Source organism: Aristolochia californica, unplaced genomic scaffold (assembly GCF_029961685.1).
Source record: "Aristolochia californica isolate CCGP_79_NKW_82.1479 unplaced genomic scaffold, dmAriCali1.0.hap1 SCAF_1, whole genome shotgun sequence".
In the NCBI taxonomy this organism is placed as follows: domain Eukaryota; kingdom Viridiplantae; phylum Streptophyta; class Magnoliopsida; order Piperales; family Aristolochiaceae; genus Aristolochia; species Aristolochia californica.
Window position 1 is genome coordinate 60,513,760 of NW_027181770.1, and position 15,605 is coordinate 60,529,364.

The 15,605-nt window shown below is 39.5% G+C and overlaps 4 protein-coding genes across 6 annotated transcripts; 2 read left to right on the plus strand and 2 right to left on the minus strand.

Annotated features, from left to right (window-relative positions):
- Positions 1–67: 67 nt before the first annotated feature.
- LOC137953947 (uncharacterized) lies at positions 68–7,274 on the minus strand. Of its 3 annotated transcripts, XM_068801523.1 has the most exons (12): positions 6,784–7,274; positions 5,844–5,892; positions 4,940–5,365; positions 4,356–4,702; positions 4,056–4,274; positions 3,753–3,971; positions 3,553–3,630; positions 3,398–3,467; positions 2,181–3,306; positions 2,015–2,068; positions 745–816; positions 68–519 (listed from the first exon to the last, which is right to left on the minus strand). In XM_068801523.1, the coding sequence occupies exons 1-12, from the start codon at positions 7,156–7,158 to the stop codon at positions 462–464; spliced, it is 3,093 nt and encodes a 1,030-aa protein (XP_068657624.1). In that variant the 5' UTR covers positions 7,159–7,274; the 3' UTR covers positions 68–461. The 3 variants fall into 3 exon arrangements, with proteins under 3 accessions (XP_068657624.1, XP_068657632.1, XP_068657616.1); XM_068801531.1 differs by lacking the exon at positions 745–816; XM_068801515.1 differs by lacking the exon at positions 68–519 and having other exon boundaries at positions 732–2,068.
- A 648-nt stretch (positions 7,275–7,922) lies between these two features.
- Positions 7,923–8,366, plus strand: LOC137949862 (uncharacterized). The gene has a single exon (XM_068796079.1). The coding sequence runs from the start codon at positions 7,923–7,925 to the stop codon at positions 8,364–8,366; it is 444 nt and encodes a 147-aa protein (XP_068652180.1).
- A 1,521-nt stretch (positions 8,367–9,887) lies between these two features.
- LOC137943878 (putative glucose-6-phosphate 1-epimerase) lies at positions 9,888–13,852 on the plus strand. Its single transcript, XM_068789339.1, has 10 exons — positions 9,888–9,974; positions 10,063–10,353; positions 10,467–10,607; positions 11,488–11,562; positions 12,069–12,125; positions 12,232–12,386; positions 12,502–12,633; positions 12,815–12,917; positions 13,305–13,404; positions 13,489–13,852. The coding sequence occupies exons 3-10, from the start codon at positions 10,530–10,532 to the stop codon at positions 13,704–13,706; spliced, it is 918 nt and encodes a 305-aa protein (XP_068645440.1). The 5' UTR covers positions 9,888–9,974; positions 10,063–10,353; positions 10,467–10,529; the 3' UTR covers positions 13,707–13,852.
- An 80-nt stretch (positions 13,853–13,932) lies between these two features.
- On the minus strand, positions 13,933–15,515 carry LOC137943963 (chalcone isomerase-like protein 1). The gene is made up of 4 exons (XM_068789457.1): positions 15,146–15,515; positions 14,651–14,894; positions 14,368–14,459; positions 13,933–14,247 (listed from the first exon to the last, which is right to left on the minus strand). The coding sequence occupies exons 1-4, from the start codon at positions 15,423–15,425 to the stop codon at positions 14,114–14,116; spliced, it is 750 nt and encodes a 249-aa protein (XP_068645558.1). The 5' UTR covers positions 15,426–15,515; the 3' UTR covers positions 13,933–14,113.
- Positions 15,516–15,605: the final 90 nt, after the last annotated feature.

Consider the following 15,605-nt stretch of genomic DNA (forward strand, 5'->3'; position numbering starts at 1 on the left):
AAGAGGGCAGTTCCTAATAAAGAATCTTAAAAATAATCTAAGTTGAGAAAAAAACTATCTAGAGGAGTGGTGTCATAATCAAGCACAAGAAACAAAGAAAGCACCACAAAATTCAGACAAATCCCGAAAGTAGAGTTTCCAGCCTAATTACCAATTCAGAGAGCAAAATTTGCAGGTTTGTGAAGGGTGTGAAAGATACAGTATTCTCATTTACATTTACCAAGCTCCAGCAAGAGACAAGGGGAAGCTGGAGTACCCTTCAGTGCTATGCCAGTGGTATTCACACGATCCAAGATGTCTGATCATCAACTTCAGAGCCATATAGTTGAAGAAACTCAGTATATAAAGATCATTCTGAATTCGACACTCATCATGTCCAGAGCCATATAGTTGAGATCATTCTGAATTCCACAGATGCAAAACTGAGCTTACTTCTACAACACGGGCACCAGAAGTTCACATCATCTCCTCCGTTGGACTGGTGATGCAGACTTCGACCTCGACCTCGACCTCCTTCGTCTGCAACAACGTGACATGGTCAAAGTGTTAGATTGAGACGGAAAACATAAGTTAGGGGGGCCCAAAAAAAAAGTTATTTTCAAAATAACTGAAACAGTCTAACACTCGCAAAGACAGGAATCATCCAAGGATAAACAGGATTTGATGGTTATGATATAGTTCACCTATTGATGCCTCATAATATCTTGACCTGATATAAGTGGAATAGAAAGGTTAGCCTCTTACCTGGTCTCAATAGAAGAGTAGGGAGAATGCCTGCGTTGTGAGTTCTTGCTATGTGGAGACCTCGAAACTTGTCTAGAAATAAAAGAATCATAATACTCAACCAGTAAGCTCAAAAGAAAACACTAAGCACAAAATTCTCAAAGGCAGCCTTCCAGTATCCCCATCAGAATCATCCTGTTAAACTTTTATACATTTTTCTTCAAACTATGTGAGATCTTCTAAAGACAGACTGACCGAATACTACAAGTTTCCTCAGTACAGACAAAAGCCTTCCAACAAACAGGTGAAGTATCTCAACCACAATACAGAAAAATAAGCCAGAATAGAACAAGACAACTGTTTGTCAAATCATCCAGATCACATTTTATTAGCAAACAGAATAAATAATACATAAGAGAGGAGAGAGAATGAGAGACATGACAATGACGTTGATTGAAGGACATTGGTGTTCTCCAATGCAGAAGCAGAGGAATTTACTGCTTTCAAAACTACAAAATGTTCGGTAACATCAAGTAACAACCACAAAGATTATTTTGATAAACTATCTGAAATATCTTGTGTTCAACTCATGAAAAATTAAGCAGCACTAATAACCCAATCTCTGCCAAAACAGGGCAATCCACTAAATCATCTGAAGATCATTGAAGAAAACTACCATGAGGATGAATACATAACGAAATGAGCCTAATGAATACATTATTTGTTTGTACTTTGTACCCCACCCTTCCCCCTTTTCCTCCAGAATAAATAAATAACACTCATAAAAGTCTGGTGCTAATGACCAACATTAGATAACTACTATATAAACCAAAAGGAACTATCCTTTCTATTAGACATCATCAAGAGATCTAGCTACACCAGGAATCAACAAAAAGGAGAAAAGACTAAATATGGTTAACCGTCCACACAAAAGTGATATAACATTTTCAAAAACTGCCAAAAAAAAAAAATATATATATATATATATTCTAATCGGCTGTACTTGTAGAGGTAAAAAATAATGTCCTAAAAACACAAAGAAAAGTGTCTCAACCTCAATTAGTATTACATTGTTTATGATTTGTTCAACAAAAGAAGTACATAAGTCCATAGCCCTTAAGTTGTCCATTAAACAACCAATAAAAACAGGGAGTTGAGCATAACTCCGGGTACCTTCTTCAGGCAATTTTTCAAATAAGCTTTGGTTTCTAGCATCAAGATCTCAGGGTGTATATATATATATAGAGATCCCAAACTCAAGATATCTTCACCCAAAGAAATAAAGTAATACCTTCTCCTCGACCGGCTGGTTGATGGAGATGAGTGTCTCTTCACCTGCTGCTTCCTGCAGAGAATACACAGAAAATGTAAAACATTTGTACCTCAGACCTAAATATAAAGATAAAAGACAAAAACGACACAAATACAAACATTTTTTTTTAAAATGGCGTACTCACCTTTCCCTTGATTTTCTGTCAGACGCATCATCAGAGCCACTGTTTTCATGGCCATCAAATAAGTTGGGCTTCTCCCTTTTTCTGCCTCTAGTAGCAGATGAAGAACGCCGCCTCTTATCTTGTCTGTCAGAATCCCTACCATCTCCATGTCTCATTGATCTATCTTCCTTGTTATCTTTTTCCCATTCCCTTTTCCGGTTGCTTCGGTCTTCTCTACCATTAGAAGACTTCTCAGTTGCTGCCTCTCTTTCTTTTCTCCCATCCTTCAAACTCCCATATTGAAGGGTTTTTATTGGGTCTAACTCCCTTAATTTTTCTCTTGGCTTAACAACTTGATTTTTCTCTACCTCCTGCTTCAAGCTACCCCTCTCATCCTTTGCCTCTTTTGAGTTGCCCTTATTTTCATCATTTCTTTCTTTCATGATATCTTTCTCCTCCTTCCTAAGATCTCTCACTTCTTTCATGGAGCCTTCATCCCCCTTACCACTGTCTCTTTCCACCTTCTTAACGTTTCTATTTCCCTTACTGTTATCACGGTGTCCAGTAGTCAATTCATATTTCACAAGGGCTCCTCCAATAGCAACATCTGAAGTAGATTCAACAGTATTTGATGAGATTTTACCTTGGGAAACTTTACTTCTCTCATCCTCATCCTTCATCTGGCAGTCATCGTAAACTCCAGAGCCCCCACCTCTATGAGCAAATGGACCTGCCTCTCCATTATTTACTCCAGATTTCTGGTTTTGTAGAACTCCATTATGACTAACATTGCTTCTCTCACCATTCTCAGACATGTGACCTCCATTGGTCTCCTTGTACAATGCCTTAGACACATCATCCTTTCCCTGCTCAGTAGACTGAAGCACTCCAGAGCTATGAACCTCATCATCAAATTCATCATCATCTGATGCATAATTCCCAAGACCCAATACATCACCAGGAGAGCTAGAAACAGAATTTCCTTTTGAAGCTTCATCTTCAATAGCATCCTTCACTTGCTTAATAGCTTCCTTCCCTTGCTTAACAACTGTGACTGGGACTAAAATCTTTGCCGAAGCTTTTTGTGTGGGGACTGCAGAAGGTGATGGAGATGCCTTATGGTTTTGATGAGAAACTGAGTTATCAACTGCAGCATTTAACAATGTGAAGTTCAGATAATTATTGAGACTGTTTTGCTTATAAAAAGAAAATCAAGTAGCATAACTAACACCAGTCACCTTCAATCTCTAGTCCATCCTCTTCATTAAGAACCTTTGTAGCAATTTCATCAAATAGTTCATCAGTAACCTGTTCTCGACAGTACAAAGATTAGCTCCTAGCTGTAAGAACAAGTTAAATTTGAAGATATCTTCTTACAGTTGAGTTAAACAACCTTCAAAAGCACCTCAGTAAGAATCCGCTTTATTTCCTGATTGATCGCAGCTATTCTTGCTGCTTCAACCTCATCATCCTACAAAAATAGTGCAATATAAATTTAGACAGCCATGAAGATACATCTATACTAATGATGCTCGCATGCTGCATAAATTAAGTGAAGCTTATAGATGAGCAAATTTGAAAAGTTAGAACCACCTCATCGTCATCATCCTCATCTGCAGTTGACCGACTGGGAGAATCAACTCCTTTCATGTAAGATTGATGACCCCTTCTAGGAGGCCTATTAGTGTCTTCACCTCTAAAACCACCAGGAGAAGGAGAATCCCCGATTTCATGCTGGTTCTCCTGAACAGCACTAGTAATGATGTTCTTGTTCTTAATTATTTCCTCTCGAAGCCAATTAGGAACTGAAGCCTGCAGATTTTTAAATACAGACAGTCAGTTACAAAATTACACCTGCCATTCAACAGTAGAAAATCACAAGAAAATAAAAGGGACCTTTTTAGGGCATTCAGAAGCACTGAAAGCTCCTCCGTTCGCATCTCCAGGGAAGACTGATGCAGGATGAAGTGCAGTAGTAGCTCCAGCACCAAAGGCAAAAGGAATTGTGCTAGCAGAGACAGCTGGAGGAATACTTGGATGTAAGCTAGTAGGTTCTGTCATCCTACCAAAGAGTGGTGCTGAAAGAGAGGAAGGAGACAAGAACGAAGAGTCGTACTGTTTTCAAGGCAACATATCAGCATGTTTCATGAAAAAATAAACAAAATCAATACAATAGATACAGTTCAAGGCAAAGACCTGCTGTTCTGATGGGACAGCAGGAATTGGAGGAAAAACAGATCCTGGGGCAGACGGCATGGGTGCCCAACCATGAACAGAGGACACTGACGTATAATGATCTGCACATGAAGAATTGTGATGCACAAAATTTGCTTGCTGATGAATTAGATCATCTCGACTTTTTGCATCAACTGAAGAGTCATTAGGAACATCTCCAAGGGCATAATAAGGTCGTTCCACTGAAATGGATGGACCAGTGTTTGTAGGGGCAGCCGATTTTGCATTGATTTGTCCTACTCCTGCTTCATGATGTGACGACATGGCAAATGAAAAAGGTTCATTCCTGTTCCCAGACTCCTCATTTCCTGTCGACAAGGAAGGAGTCAAAAACATTTTTATAATCCAAGTTCTAAGATAATGCACTCGTGCATGTCTCTTTATGTAGAGTGCTGGATCAGGACTGGTTTGATGCTATATTAAAAATAAAGTAGATTTGAGAACAGGCACAAATATGACTTGTTTGTTCTTCTAGAACAAGAAAACCACAACCAGAATCTTTGCAGCATTGCAAATGCAATAATAATAAATGAAGCATGCATTACCTGGAATAGAAGTATAACTAGAAGGTACCTCCTGCTGATAAACAGATGGAATGCTTGCATGAAGAGAAGAGATAGCGTTGTTTGCATCTGTGGTGCCTGCAAAAGCTCCCCCATCCCTACTACCACTAAATGACGCAGCAGAACAATCTGAGACATAAGAAAGAGGTGCTCCGGAGCTGACGGATGGTCCAACAGGATGATTTGTTAGAGAAACTGGAAGCTGCTGATGACTTGATGGGGCAAGTGATTGCTGATAATGTTCATGATACATTTGATTCTTTTGCTCCTCTGTTTTATCAATAACAGGTTGCAAAAACTGTGCCGCTTGTGTTGTTTGCTGATGACTCTCCATGGCTGCTTTAGCTGTAGCCCATGCTCTAGCCCTTGCAGCCCAGTCCTGCTCATTGCTAGGGGGGACACTTCTGTCTGATGAATCAGCTAAGTTATCATCAAGCACATCTTGAAGCCAATATGTTGCTTAGCATTAAATGGTACTATAAATTTAAGCAAATTGAGGAACCAAATAAATAAATCATTTGAACTATAAGCTAAAACAGGAAACTTTCAGTTGCAACTGGGAAGCTACATTCCTTGGCTTCTAAATGATTCAGTAACGATGAATATCGAACTACCTGCAGAATAAGACATTGCATGAAAGTAAAAGGAAGTTGCATTCAATTATTTGACATTCAGCCTTTTCAAGCTTTTAAGGCAATTGCTTGACATTGCGTCCTAGAACAAACTTTCTGGAAAATAGAAAAAGGTGAAACCAATTGAGTTCTTCTCAAACACATTTACCCACACGCTGCTGAGATAACATTGCTAGATAAATAAAATAAACCCAACTCAAACCATCAACCAAGGTGCAAAGTACTAGAAACTAAATTTAAACAGAAGTCCTTGCCTTGGTATTCCCAGCTCTGTTGATGCACCCAGTTCTGATTTCCCCATGCCTGCCATTGTTTAAGAACTTAGCAATTAGTAGGTTCCATAAAAAAATTGGGATAGTTCAGGTCAAGTTTATTGAACTAACAGTCTGTGACTTGTGTATAAGTATTTATTACCAACTATTAAAGAGTAAAATAGCAAAAAGATTGTTCCAGAAAGCTTCTAGAGGCATACATCAACTTTAAATTTTGCAGAGAGACTAATTTTTTTTTTTTTTTTTAAAGACCAACTTAAAGCAACAATAAATAAGTTTCAGCACAGCCCTTGCAATTTATGAGATTAGCGCTAAGGAAAGAAACCTCTAACCAGACCAATGAAAATCATTCTCGGTCTGTTCCCTTGTCTAAAAGGAACTTACAGAAAGATAATGAAGTCTATCAGCATATCACAGCAGAAATAAAGAGAGAGAGTTGCCCTAAACCTCATCAAAGCCAGAGAACTGAACTAAACATACCCCATGAGAATCATAAACTATCAACACTATATAACAGAAGACATTTCAGGAAACTAAAAAAAGGACAAAAAGGTTAGAGCAACGCCAACTAAATTCAGCAGTTCTCAAAATCGATGCCCCCGTGAATAGCTACCATGATTTTCACATGCGAATCGCAACTTAGTGGAATCATTTTCAGCCTTCCTCGACCAAGAATGACAACATCAGGCCATTCATGATTCAAATCAAACACTAACTTTTTTTTGTGTCTGAAAAGCGTTGAAAATGCAAAAGACCAGAGGATTTATCGTGTTACCTAGCGAGAAGAAAACGATGAAAGCATGCGGCATACCCTCATGACAGAACAAAATATAAGTAAATCACAGAGAGAGGAAAAAAACCACAACAGCAACACTAACAGCAAACAAGCCCTAGTGACAAACTACAAACCCAGAAGCCGTACCTGATTGGATAGCGATGGCGGAGGGAAAGCTTGCGGTAATGACGATTGGGGATGAGGACCGTAGGGATGGGAAGGCCGGGAATGGAGATGAGGAGGAGGAGGAGGAGGAGGAAGATGAAAAGGTGAGGCGGGGTAGTGATGGACAGGATAAGGCGGAGGGTGCTGCCAAGGAGGCGGAGGATACCCGGGTGGGTTCGTCGTGTCCCAATGAGGCTGAGGCTGAGGCTGCGGCTGCGGGTTAAAGTGAAACTGGGAAGAAGAATACCAGGAAGGAGAAGGTGTCGTTTGTCCCTGAGGCAGTGGCTGTGATGGCCTCTGCTGATGATCCGGAACTCTCATGAACAGCTGCGGCGGCTGTTGCTGCACACCGTCCATCTCTCTCTCTCTCTCTCTCTTCGAGCTCTTCGGAAATCGGAGGGGATATTTCACCTTTTTCGCTTCCCTTCTCTGCTCTGACCCCGGAATTCGTCGGGAGTAGAGACGAACACCGATATCGTATGCTTACCTGTTGCCACAGTGGGACCCAATTCTTGATCGACGGTTCTCTATATAATTACCAAAAATACACGTGGAATTGAATTTTTTATTTACTCCGAAGTGAACTATGAAGACATGAGTTATGATCTAATAATCGATTAATTAAATTATTTTTAGAAATATTAACAATTTATTATTAAAGTTTCTGATCGTGATGTTATGGGTTTTTCGACTCGGGATAAGACCCAACTCAGCATCACCTGATCCCGAATTGGCTTAACGAGTCGCCCCCATCTTTCTACAGGGTAACTCAGATAGAAAAAACTTAAAAAAATAAAAAAATAAAAAAATAAAAAATATGAAAACTATTTATAGTAATTATCAGAATATTAAATATTAATTGATTATAGATGTCGCCCCGCTCGCGCCTCCAATACCGAACTTTGACAGGATTAAAGTCTGCTTCTTCCCGTCTGTTGACTGCTCTGCAGACACGGGACCACGACCGCAGTTCCCCCATTGAAATCCACGAATCTCTATCAAACCAGTGTGTATATATATTCCTACTCTCTTACACCCGCAAAGGGGGTCTTCACCACTTTTCTGTCTCGTTGTCGTAGGATTGAGGATTGAGGATTTCGTTCGGGTGCGATTGAGTTCCAATGGCGAATCTGAAGCCACTGCTCATGAAGAGAAGAACCTGGGCGTGCCTCTTTGTTCTCGTGTACGGGCTTCTTCTCTCCTCGTCGTGGAACCTCATCCGCTCCATAGTTTACTGGTACAACACCACTACCACCGACGTGGTTGTCCGGTGGCCAGCGCTGTATGCCTCAGTTCTCTTCGGGGCTGTGTTCGGTCTCCTTGCCATGGTGAGCGCTCTCACCGTGGCTATCCCTGCGACTGTTGTTACCTGGATCACTGCCCTCGTTCTCCTCGCCTTCGCCGGGCAGCCTCGCCGGTCGCTCGTTCTCGAGGGGAGGAAGATCACCGCAGATATCGCCGCTTTGGCCATTAAGATTCTTCTCAAAGAAGGGAACCTCGTCGCTGCCGTCTGCGCCTTTCTGAGCTTCGTCGCGCTGTTTCGCAACCATGGGGGGGAGGATTGATTGCCTGAACGGTTACTCGATCCACACGCCTCACGGTGCCGTCTGTTAGGGTTTTGGGTTGGAGGATAAATATTCGTTTTTCGGATTTTGTTCTTCAATTCCCAATCAATCTGCAGCACTGCTCTGCGATTTTGAGAAGCCAAGCGGAATCTTCTCTGCTGACCATTTGTAATCTCGAAAAACTTTGTTGTATAAATTATCGAAGCGATTTTTTTCACGATTGCTCTGCCTCCTGTTTTTTTTTTCCATCGTATTTACAGATTTCGGAGAAGAACTTCATACCAAAAAAAAAAATCCGATTTCGGAGATGAAATGTTTGGGATTCGTAATCAACAATTTAATGATGTTAGCAATCTGAGACTCTTAAACTGAATTCATCCGACGTTTAATCTGCTTCAACCGCTAAAAGGAAAAAAAAATCTCCACTCATCGTAGATAAAATTTCTTCAAGAAAATAGTGAGGATAGAGTTGTTCAGGATAATTAGATAAAAGCGTGGATAATAAATAAATATTTTAAAAATCAATCTAATTTTTACATTAAAAAGTTTAATTCATTTTTTAATAAAATAATCATAAGGATCTTCTTAAAACTTATATATGAGAAAGGAAGCAGTTGTTGTTCATCTTATTACCTTCAAATTTTCTCTTTCCTTTCCCTGCTTTTATTCATAAATCAAAAGCTATATGGTTCCTTTCTGTGTTCTTCTGCTCATGAAATGTCCAAGATTTGGACAGATACATTAAAGATTGAGAAACAAGCAAAAGAACTGCATCAGAAAATTCTGCAAGGCCCTACCCAGATTTGTTTGTATATGTGTATTAGCATTGGGGGTGGTCTCCCACGATCATAGGATGAAAAAACCTATTTCTCATTTAAATGGGGGCGACAAACTTCATTGCGAAAATGGTATTTGAGCTGTTGGATCAGCGCAAAAGATAGATTAACCGATGCCATACTCTTAGGAAAAGCTAGTGGCTAACTTACACTTTGAAGTGATTTCTTATCTTCTCTCTGGCTCAACGAAGAGGAAGATCCCTTTTAAGTATCTTCAAATTCCTCTTTGATGTCACCATTCGTGGTCCCCTTTTTCATCTTCCTGAGCCTGACTGAGAGGAAGAGAGTATCCTCTCATCATTCGTCATCCTCTCGTTTCTTGCTGCCATCACTGTCTTCCTCACCGCCAATGGTACAAAGTATCTTTCTCTCATTTTTCTTTCCTCTCGCTATCTACTCTCTTTGGAAGAACCCTTTTGCTCCCCAGAGATTTTCACCGGAGATGATGAGACGAGGTGGATTGATCCCCCTCATTACTGGAAAAAAAAAGTCTACCAGTGTGTCCCTCTTTCTAAAAATTAACAATTATTTTTAAATATAATAACTATTTTATTTTTATTGAATTCTTATCTTATTTGGAGCGATGCCATATTCTAAAATACAACATAAATATAATAATACCAAGGCATCGAGTATAAAAGATTAGTTATCCGTAGTCCAGAGATCAGAGCACTTGTTGGCCTACAAATGGAGAAGAAGAATATGCAACAGTGTCCGATTGTTTTTTATCTCCGGATAGGTCGTGCGCAAGATTCTTCGTTCTTTGTCAGTGGTAAGCATCTCTCCTTGGACATATCCTGCAACCTTTCCAAGTTCCTGAGATGTGATTCGAGGAAATAAGAAGCATTTTCTCTGGCCAGGTGAGCAAGAGGACGAAATGGAGGGAGGTGATTTTTGTCCCATTTCATCTCGTCCTTTTCTCTCACTCAGTGGAGAGAGCGAGGGAATAATAAAGGTGACGTGAGAAACATAATCGCCATTCGCCATCGAAATGCCGAGACTAAAGAGAGAAAGACAGAAAAGGGGGAAGAGTGACTGGAGGAGATGCTTCCTCAGCCTGGGGATATATATGCTTCTTCTTTACGCAGATTTTGTTGCAGTCGATTTGCTACATTTTCTGTTCTGGGTATTCTGTTTCCAGACCTTTCAAGGTAATATTCTTCCAGAACGGAACTTGTTTGGGTTTTTTGCCCGCGGTGTGCCGCTTTGCTGTTGGTTTATTAATATCTGTTTGGATGATATTTGTGGTGTTGTGTGGTTTCAGCTGGAGTGGAGCAAGGGGAAACCGTTTGTCAGGAACCTAAGGTCCCGACTGCGTCCCAAACAGATGCCTCTTAACATTATCCACGACACCGATGGACTACCCAGAGTTCTGTTAACCGAGCCCGGTGGATCATCAGCAGAGGTGGGTCTCATGTATTTTGTTTATTTTTTGCAATATAATCTCATTTCGTTCACCTTGTTTCAAGATTAAGTCATCTTTTTTGTATTTTTGAGCGAGCGAACGACTGAGAGAGAGAGAGAGAGAGAGAGATAGAGCAACATGCACAGGTCGTCTGTTTTACATTGGGTTATTATATCTTAAATAGCTTATTGGATGGAGACTGCATGCTGAAGGTAGAAGTCACTTTAGACGAAACATCATGTTCGTATATATAAACAGAAAGGAAATTCTCTGTGCTGTGAGCGCAGTCGAACCACAAAGTAACGGGAAAGGATCAAAAGTGCATGGAGAGTCGCATAGACTCAATCTTTTCTCCTTTGAAGCCTTAGCCTTTGATTTTCTCTCTCTCTTTTATTCGTTCATCTTTCCCAAAATTTTCATGACTGCCGGTCTAAATAGAGAAGGCGATCGATTGCAATGAAAAGGAGAACTCATGGTTAAAAACACTCTGTTCAATACAGTATTTAGAAAAGGCTCAGAAGAAGCCTTTATGTAATAATGCTCGTTTGGTATTGCTCTTGGGATAAACTGAGGCTAGAGATGGGTTTTGTGTGGTAGAAACTAGAAAAGGCAACTTCCTGAAAGTAATCCTTTTTAGTTTGGTCAGTTTCTCGCAAATCCATGGTGTCTTTTTTTTCTTTTTTGTTCTTCTATTCCCTTGAAGAACACAAATGTTTGGGTGAAATAAGCAAGACTTAGTGGAGATGTTCTCAATTCTTCAGGTAGCAACAGGAAGATGGTTTTAGATACTTGCAATAAAATATCAATACATCATCCTGGCATGAACGGAGCATTTCTATGTAGTTCTAAATTGTTTTTGAAAGGGGTTAACTTGTTGCAGGTGCTCCTTTATGGTGGGCAAGTTGTGTCATGGAAAAATAACCGCAAGGAAGAACTCCTGTTTATGAGCAGCAAGGTATAAATCAATCTGGTCACATAGCTTAAATTTGTTTTCTATCTTGTTTTCTTCTTGTATATTACAGGTGCATGCATGTCTTCCCTATGTATTGGTATGATACTGTATTTATCGGACCAAATTTCAAATGAACCTCACAGGTAGAACATGACAATTGAAGGGATTTCATTAATGAATAATAGGGCAACCTACAGGTCCCTGATATTAGGAAGAATGACAAGTTTTTTAATAAAAATAATAGCTATTTTTTATAAAAATAAAAAAAATAGTGTGCGAGATACTGATTTCTTTTCACTGTTTGTTTGTTTAGAGGTTATTTTCATATATCCAGGAACAAATTTAGCTTAAAAACAATTGTTTCAGCACGTAGGTTATTTATGTAATCAATGGCAACTCATGTCAAAAAGATATATATTAGAAGCAAACTGCTGGTATGTACTTTCTGGTTATGCTCCATCACATAGAGCCTCTAATTGTATTTGAATGAAGTGCCCTCTCTGTCACAGGCTATTTTGAAACCTCCAAAAGCCATCAGAGGAGGAATCCCAATCTTCTTTCCTCAGGTTTTTCTTTTGTATATTTTCCTCTTTCAGAACTCTACATGGATCTAAGAAATCCATGGCTTAGGTTGGTTTACTATAGTTTTTTTTTTCTTTTTCCCATTAACAGTTTGGCAATTTTGGGTCACTCGAGCTACATGGATTTGCAAGAAACCGATTGTGGGTTTTATGTAGCTCTTCACCACTTCCACCGACTAATGACCAGTCATCTGTTGATCTTCTTTTGAAATCAACAGATGAGGATCTCAAAACATGGCCACACAGGTATTCCTTGTGTAAAGTCTTAATTGTCATTATTTTCAAAAAACAAAAAAAGAAGTTTCTATTGTCATATTTATTGATAGAAAAAATATTTGTTGTTGAAAAATTTCTGTTACAGTTTTGAGTTGCGGCTTCATATTTCACTGGATGCTGGTAAGCTGACTCTGATTCCTCGAGTTAGAAATACTGACAGCAGAGCCTTATCCTTCACATTTGGAATTCGAAACTACCTGTCTGTTTCAGATATCAGGTTTGTTGGCGTTGTACTGTGGTGCTATTTGAATCAATGCAGTTAGTGTAATTTTTGCTTGGAAATTCATTTATATGTGAATTTACTGGTTGGGTCCATTTCTTTTGATAGTGGCAAATTCCAAAGATATTTTACTTCTATTTCTTTTCAGAGAAGTTGCATGATGCAGTTTCATTTGCAGTGAAGTGCGTGTGGAAGGTTTGGAGACACTGGACTACTTTGACAATCTGATGCAAAGAGAGAGGGTCACTGAGCAGGCTGATGCAGTTACTTTTGATGGAGAGGTAGTTTAAATGCTTTTTATTGTATTTTCAGGCTTCTACAAACTGTCTGGCACAATAGGCACCAAAAACAAGAGCTTCCATGGATTTTAATAAACTATAGTGCAGGTCATGTACTAAAATGGATTCATGTAAACCATAATAGTTCAAAGCACAAAAAGCTACAATGAATTCTATGCTGAGAGTTCTGGTTTTCTTCGATACTAAAAGAAATGTAGGTCATGCACAAGTGCAAAGCTCACAAAGTATGTAAACTTATACCAGATTTAGAGAAAAAACATGGGTCATTCATTAGGTTAGCTAGATTAAGATTCAAGCTGTACTAAGGACATCTTAGTGTTTGACGTCTTTTTTCCTATCATCAACAGTTTTATATGTGTCTATAATCAGGTAGATCGTGCATATTTGAGTACACCAACAAAGGTTGCCATCATAGACCATGAGAAGAAAAGAACGTTTGTGCTCAGGAAAGAGGGCCTGCCTGATGCTGGTTTGTAGCCCAGCCACTGGAACCTTTTCTAATTTGAGTCAAATGGCTTTTTGGCCGTCCATAAGCATTAGTCATTCTGTGCAGCTGTTTGGAACCCATGGGACAAGAAGGCAAAGGCTTTGGCAGATTTTGGGGATGAGGATTATAAGACTATGTTATGTGTGGACTCTGCTGCTATTGAAAATCCAATTGTGCTCAAACCCTTTGAAGAGTGGAAGGGTCGGCAAGAGCTTTCAACTGTCTCATCTAGCTACTGCAGTGGGCAGTTGGATCCCCAAAAGGTTCTCCAAGGTTTATCCTGATCCTTTTTGTTCAGGGGAAAATGGAAATTTTATGTAATATGACCTTTTTTATAGATAAATGTTGGGTGCCTCTTTCTCTTGTTGTATGTATACCGGTAGCTATTTGTGGTTTTTGCTTGCTTGGTGGATTTATTCAGCTTAAACCATGTGGATCGTGAGCTTTCGACATCTCACTGTAAGTTTTTGCCATTGTTGGATCGACTCTTTAAACAATATTTCCCATCAAATCAAACCAAAACATGCTTCAGTTTTACCTTTCTAACTCAAATACATTATCCAAGAGTAATTCAGAAATGGGATGACAAACACAACATCTGCATCTGGGAGGAAATACTTAGCTGCTCTAATTTTTCATTACATAACCAAGGTAAGTGATTGCTGTTATTCTTACCATTTGTCTGGTATTATTAGAAGAGGGAAAGTAGGGATGCTCCAAATCTTTCTTTCGCGTCCTTGTCAAAGGGGTCATCTCCCAAGTACATGTGAAAGTAGGCCCTGCATAGCAGCTCGCTTTCAACTGTGCTTATGACCTCATCCTTCACTGCACCCACCATATGATAAAATGTGTCAATGTATAACCAATATTATATGTTTATAAATGTTGTTTCTTTTTCTGTTTTTTGAATGTATATATCATAGATAGCCAAAGCTGAGTATTTACCTTTTGTCCGGATGACAAATCCTGGAAGTTTGGTTATTTCAATAACTGATCCAGGTGATAGTTTGATGGCATCTGATGCTGCTCCCATGACCCTTTTTGTATCATACAGAACAATGAAATTGTGCAAGGTAATTAGTCCTCAAACATTTGCATAGAACATCCCCAGTTATAAAAACTCAACTGTAGAAAATTGTACTTGGGAAGTAGTTTTTTTTTAAAAAAAATTCTTTCCCTAGATTTAGAAAGTAAGTTCAAGATCTTTTTGAGGAGAGTTTGAAATTACTTGTTGGCAAGGTCCTCGTTCTTTCGGCCTCCATTGATCTTCTTTATGGATGCACCAAGGCCTTCATCAAAGTTCTTCTTGATCATGTTCATTGTGAGACCACTGAAGACAATGACCAGCTTCATTGTCATCGGCACATCGCTATCAATGGCTATCTCATACATCTGCTTAGTGGGTTTTTCAGGAGCTGTGCTGATCTTTGATTTTAGGACCTCCTTCAGCTTCTCTTTGTCTGCATACACCCCTGTTCATTGACAGATCCAGCAATATAATTGATTTAATCATCTCTTGTTAGTTTGGTTTCAGAAGCTTGATAGGAGAAAATCAATTTGATCTGAATTTAGAAGAATAGATTCAATAGCAGAAACAAGTGTAGATCAGGTATGAGATAGATGACTGAGACTAGCACAACATAAGCTACTTGATACGGGAGAACAGATTATATGCTCCTGTTTGGAAACTCTCTACTGCTAATATGATTCAATGAAGACATACCAAAGGCATATATTTTGATCCCCAAGCCAAGAACACTCTTCTTCCTCATGCCAACTGCGTTAAGCTGCTTCCCATCTTCCAGTTTGACAGGGAAGGAAACCCCAGTCTTTGGTTCAGTTTCTGTTCCCACTTCTTCTTTTCCCTCTTTGCATACTCCCGTTTCCACTCCTTTGACCTCCTTCTCCACCATAGGGGGCTGTGGTAACTCAGATGTCTTAAATTTGGCAATATCATCCTTTGGGGTGGCCTCCACGGCTCTCTCTCCAATGAAAGGTGCCATATCTCTGCTTTGATTGGAAGAAGGCAAAGGCAAATGGAGTGGGGATTGGTGAATGACCTAAAAGCTGTTGTTGATTCCATTTATATAGTGGTGAAGGCATCTGGGAGCACATTTCTATGTGAACATTAATTTGTCATTGGTGTTATTGAATAACTGAATGATGTTACAGGTGTGATACCC

Coding starts and splice junctions, on each gene's coding strand:
- LOC137953947 (XM_068801515.1), bottom strand. CDS start 7,158: ATGGACGGTGTGCAGCAACAGCCGCCGCAGCTGTTCATGAGAGTTCCG. Junction 5,893..6,783: donor CGCCATCGCTATCCAATCAG/GTACGGCTTCTG, acceptor AAACAATGGCAG/GCATGGGGAAATCAGAACTG. Junction 4,703..4,939: donor TAGTTATACTTCTATTCCAG/GTAATGCATGCT, acceptor CCTTGTCGACAG/GAAATGAGGAGTCTGGGAAC.
- LOC137949862 (XM_068796079.1), top strand. CDS start 7,923: ATGGCGAATCTGAAGCCACTGCTCATGAAGAGAAGAACCTGGGCGTGC.
- LOC137943878 (XM_068789339.1), top strand. CDS start 10,530: ATGCCTCTTAACATTATCCACGACACCGATGGACTACCCAGAGTTCTG. Junction 10,608..11,487: donor CCGGTGGATCATCAGCAGAG/GTGGGTCTCATG, acceptor AACTTGTTGCAG/GTGCTCCTTTATGGTGGGCA. Junction 12,634..12,814: donor CTGTCTGTTTCAGATATCAG/GTTTGTTGGCGT, acceptor TTTCATTTGCAG/TGAAGTGCGTGTGGAAGGTT.
- LOC137943963 (XM_068789457.1), bottom strand. CDS start 15,425: ATGGCACCTTTCATTGGAGAGAGAGCCGTGGAGGCCACCCCAAAGGAT. Junction 14,895..15,145: donor GATCAAAATATATGCCTTTG/GTATGTCTTCAT, acceptor GTCAATGAACAG/GGGTGTATGCAGACAAAGAG. Junction 14,248..14,367: donor ATTTGTCATCCGGACAAAAG/GTAAATACTCAG, acceptor TGGTGGGTGCAG/TGAAGGATGAGGTCATAAGC.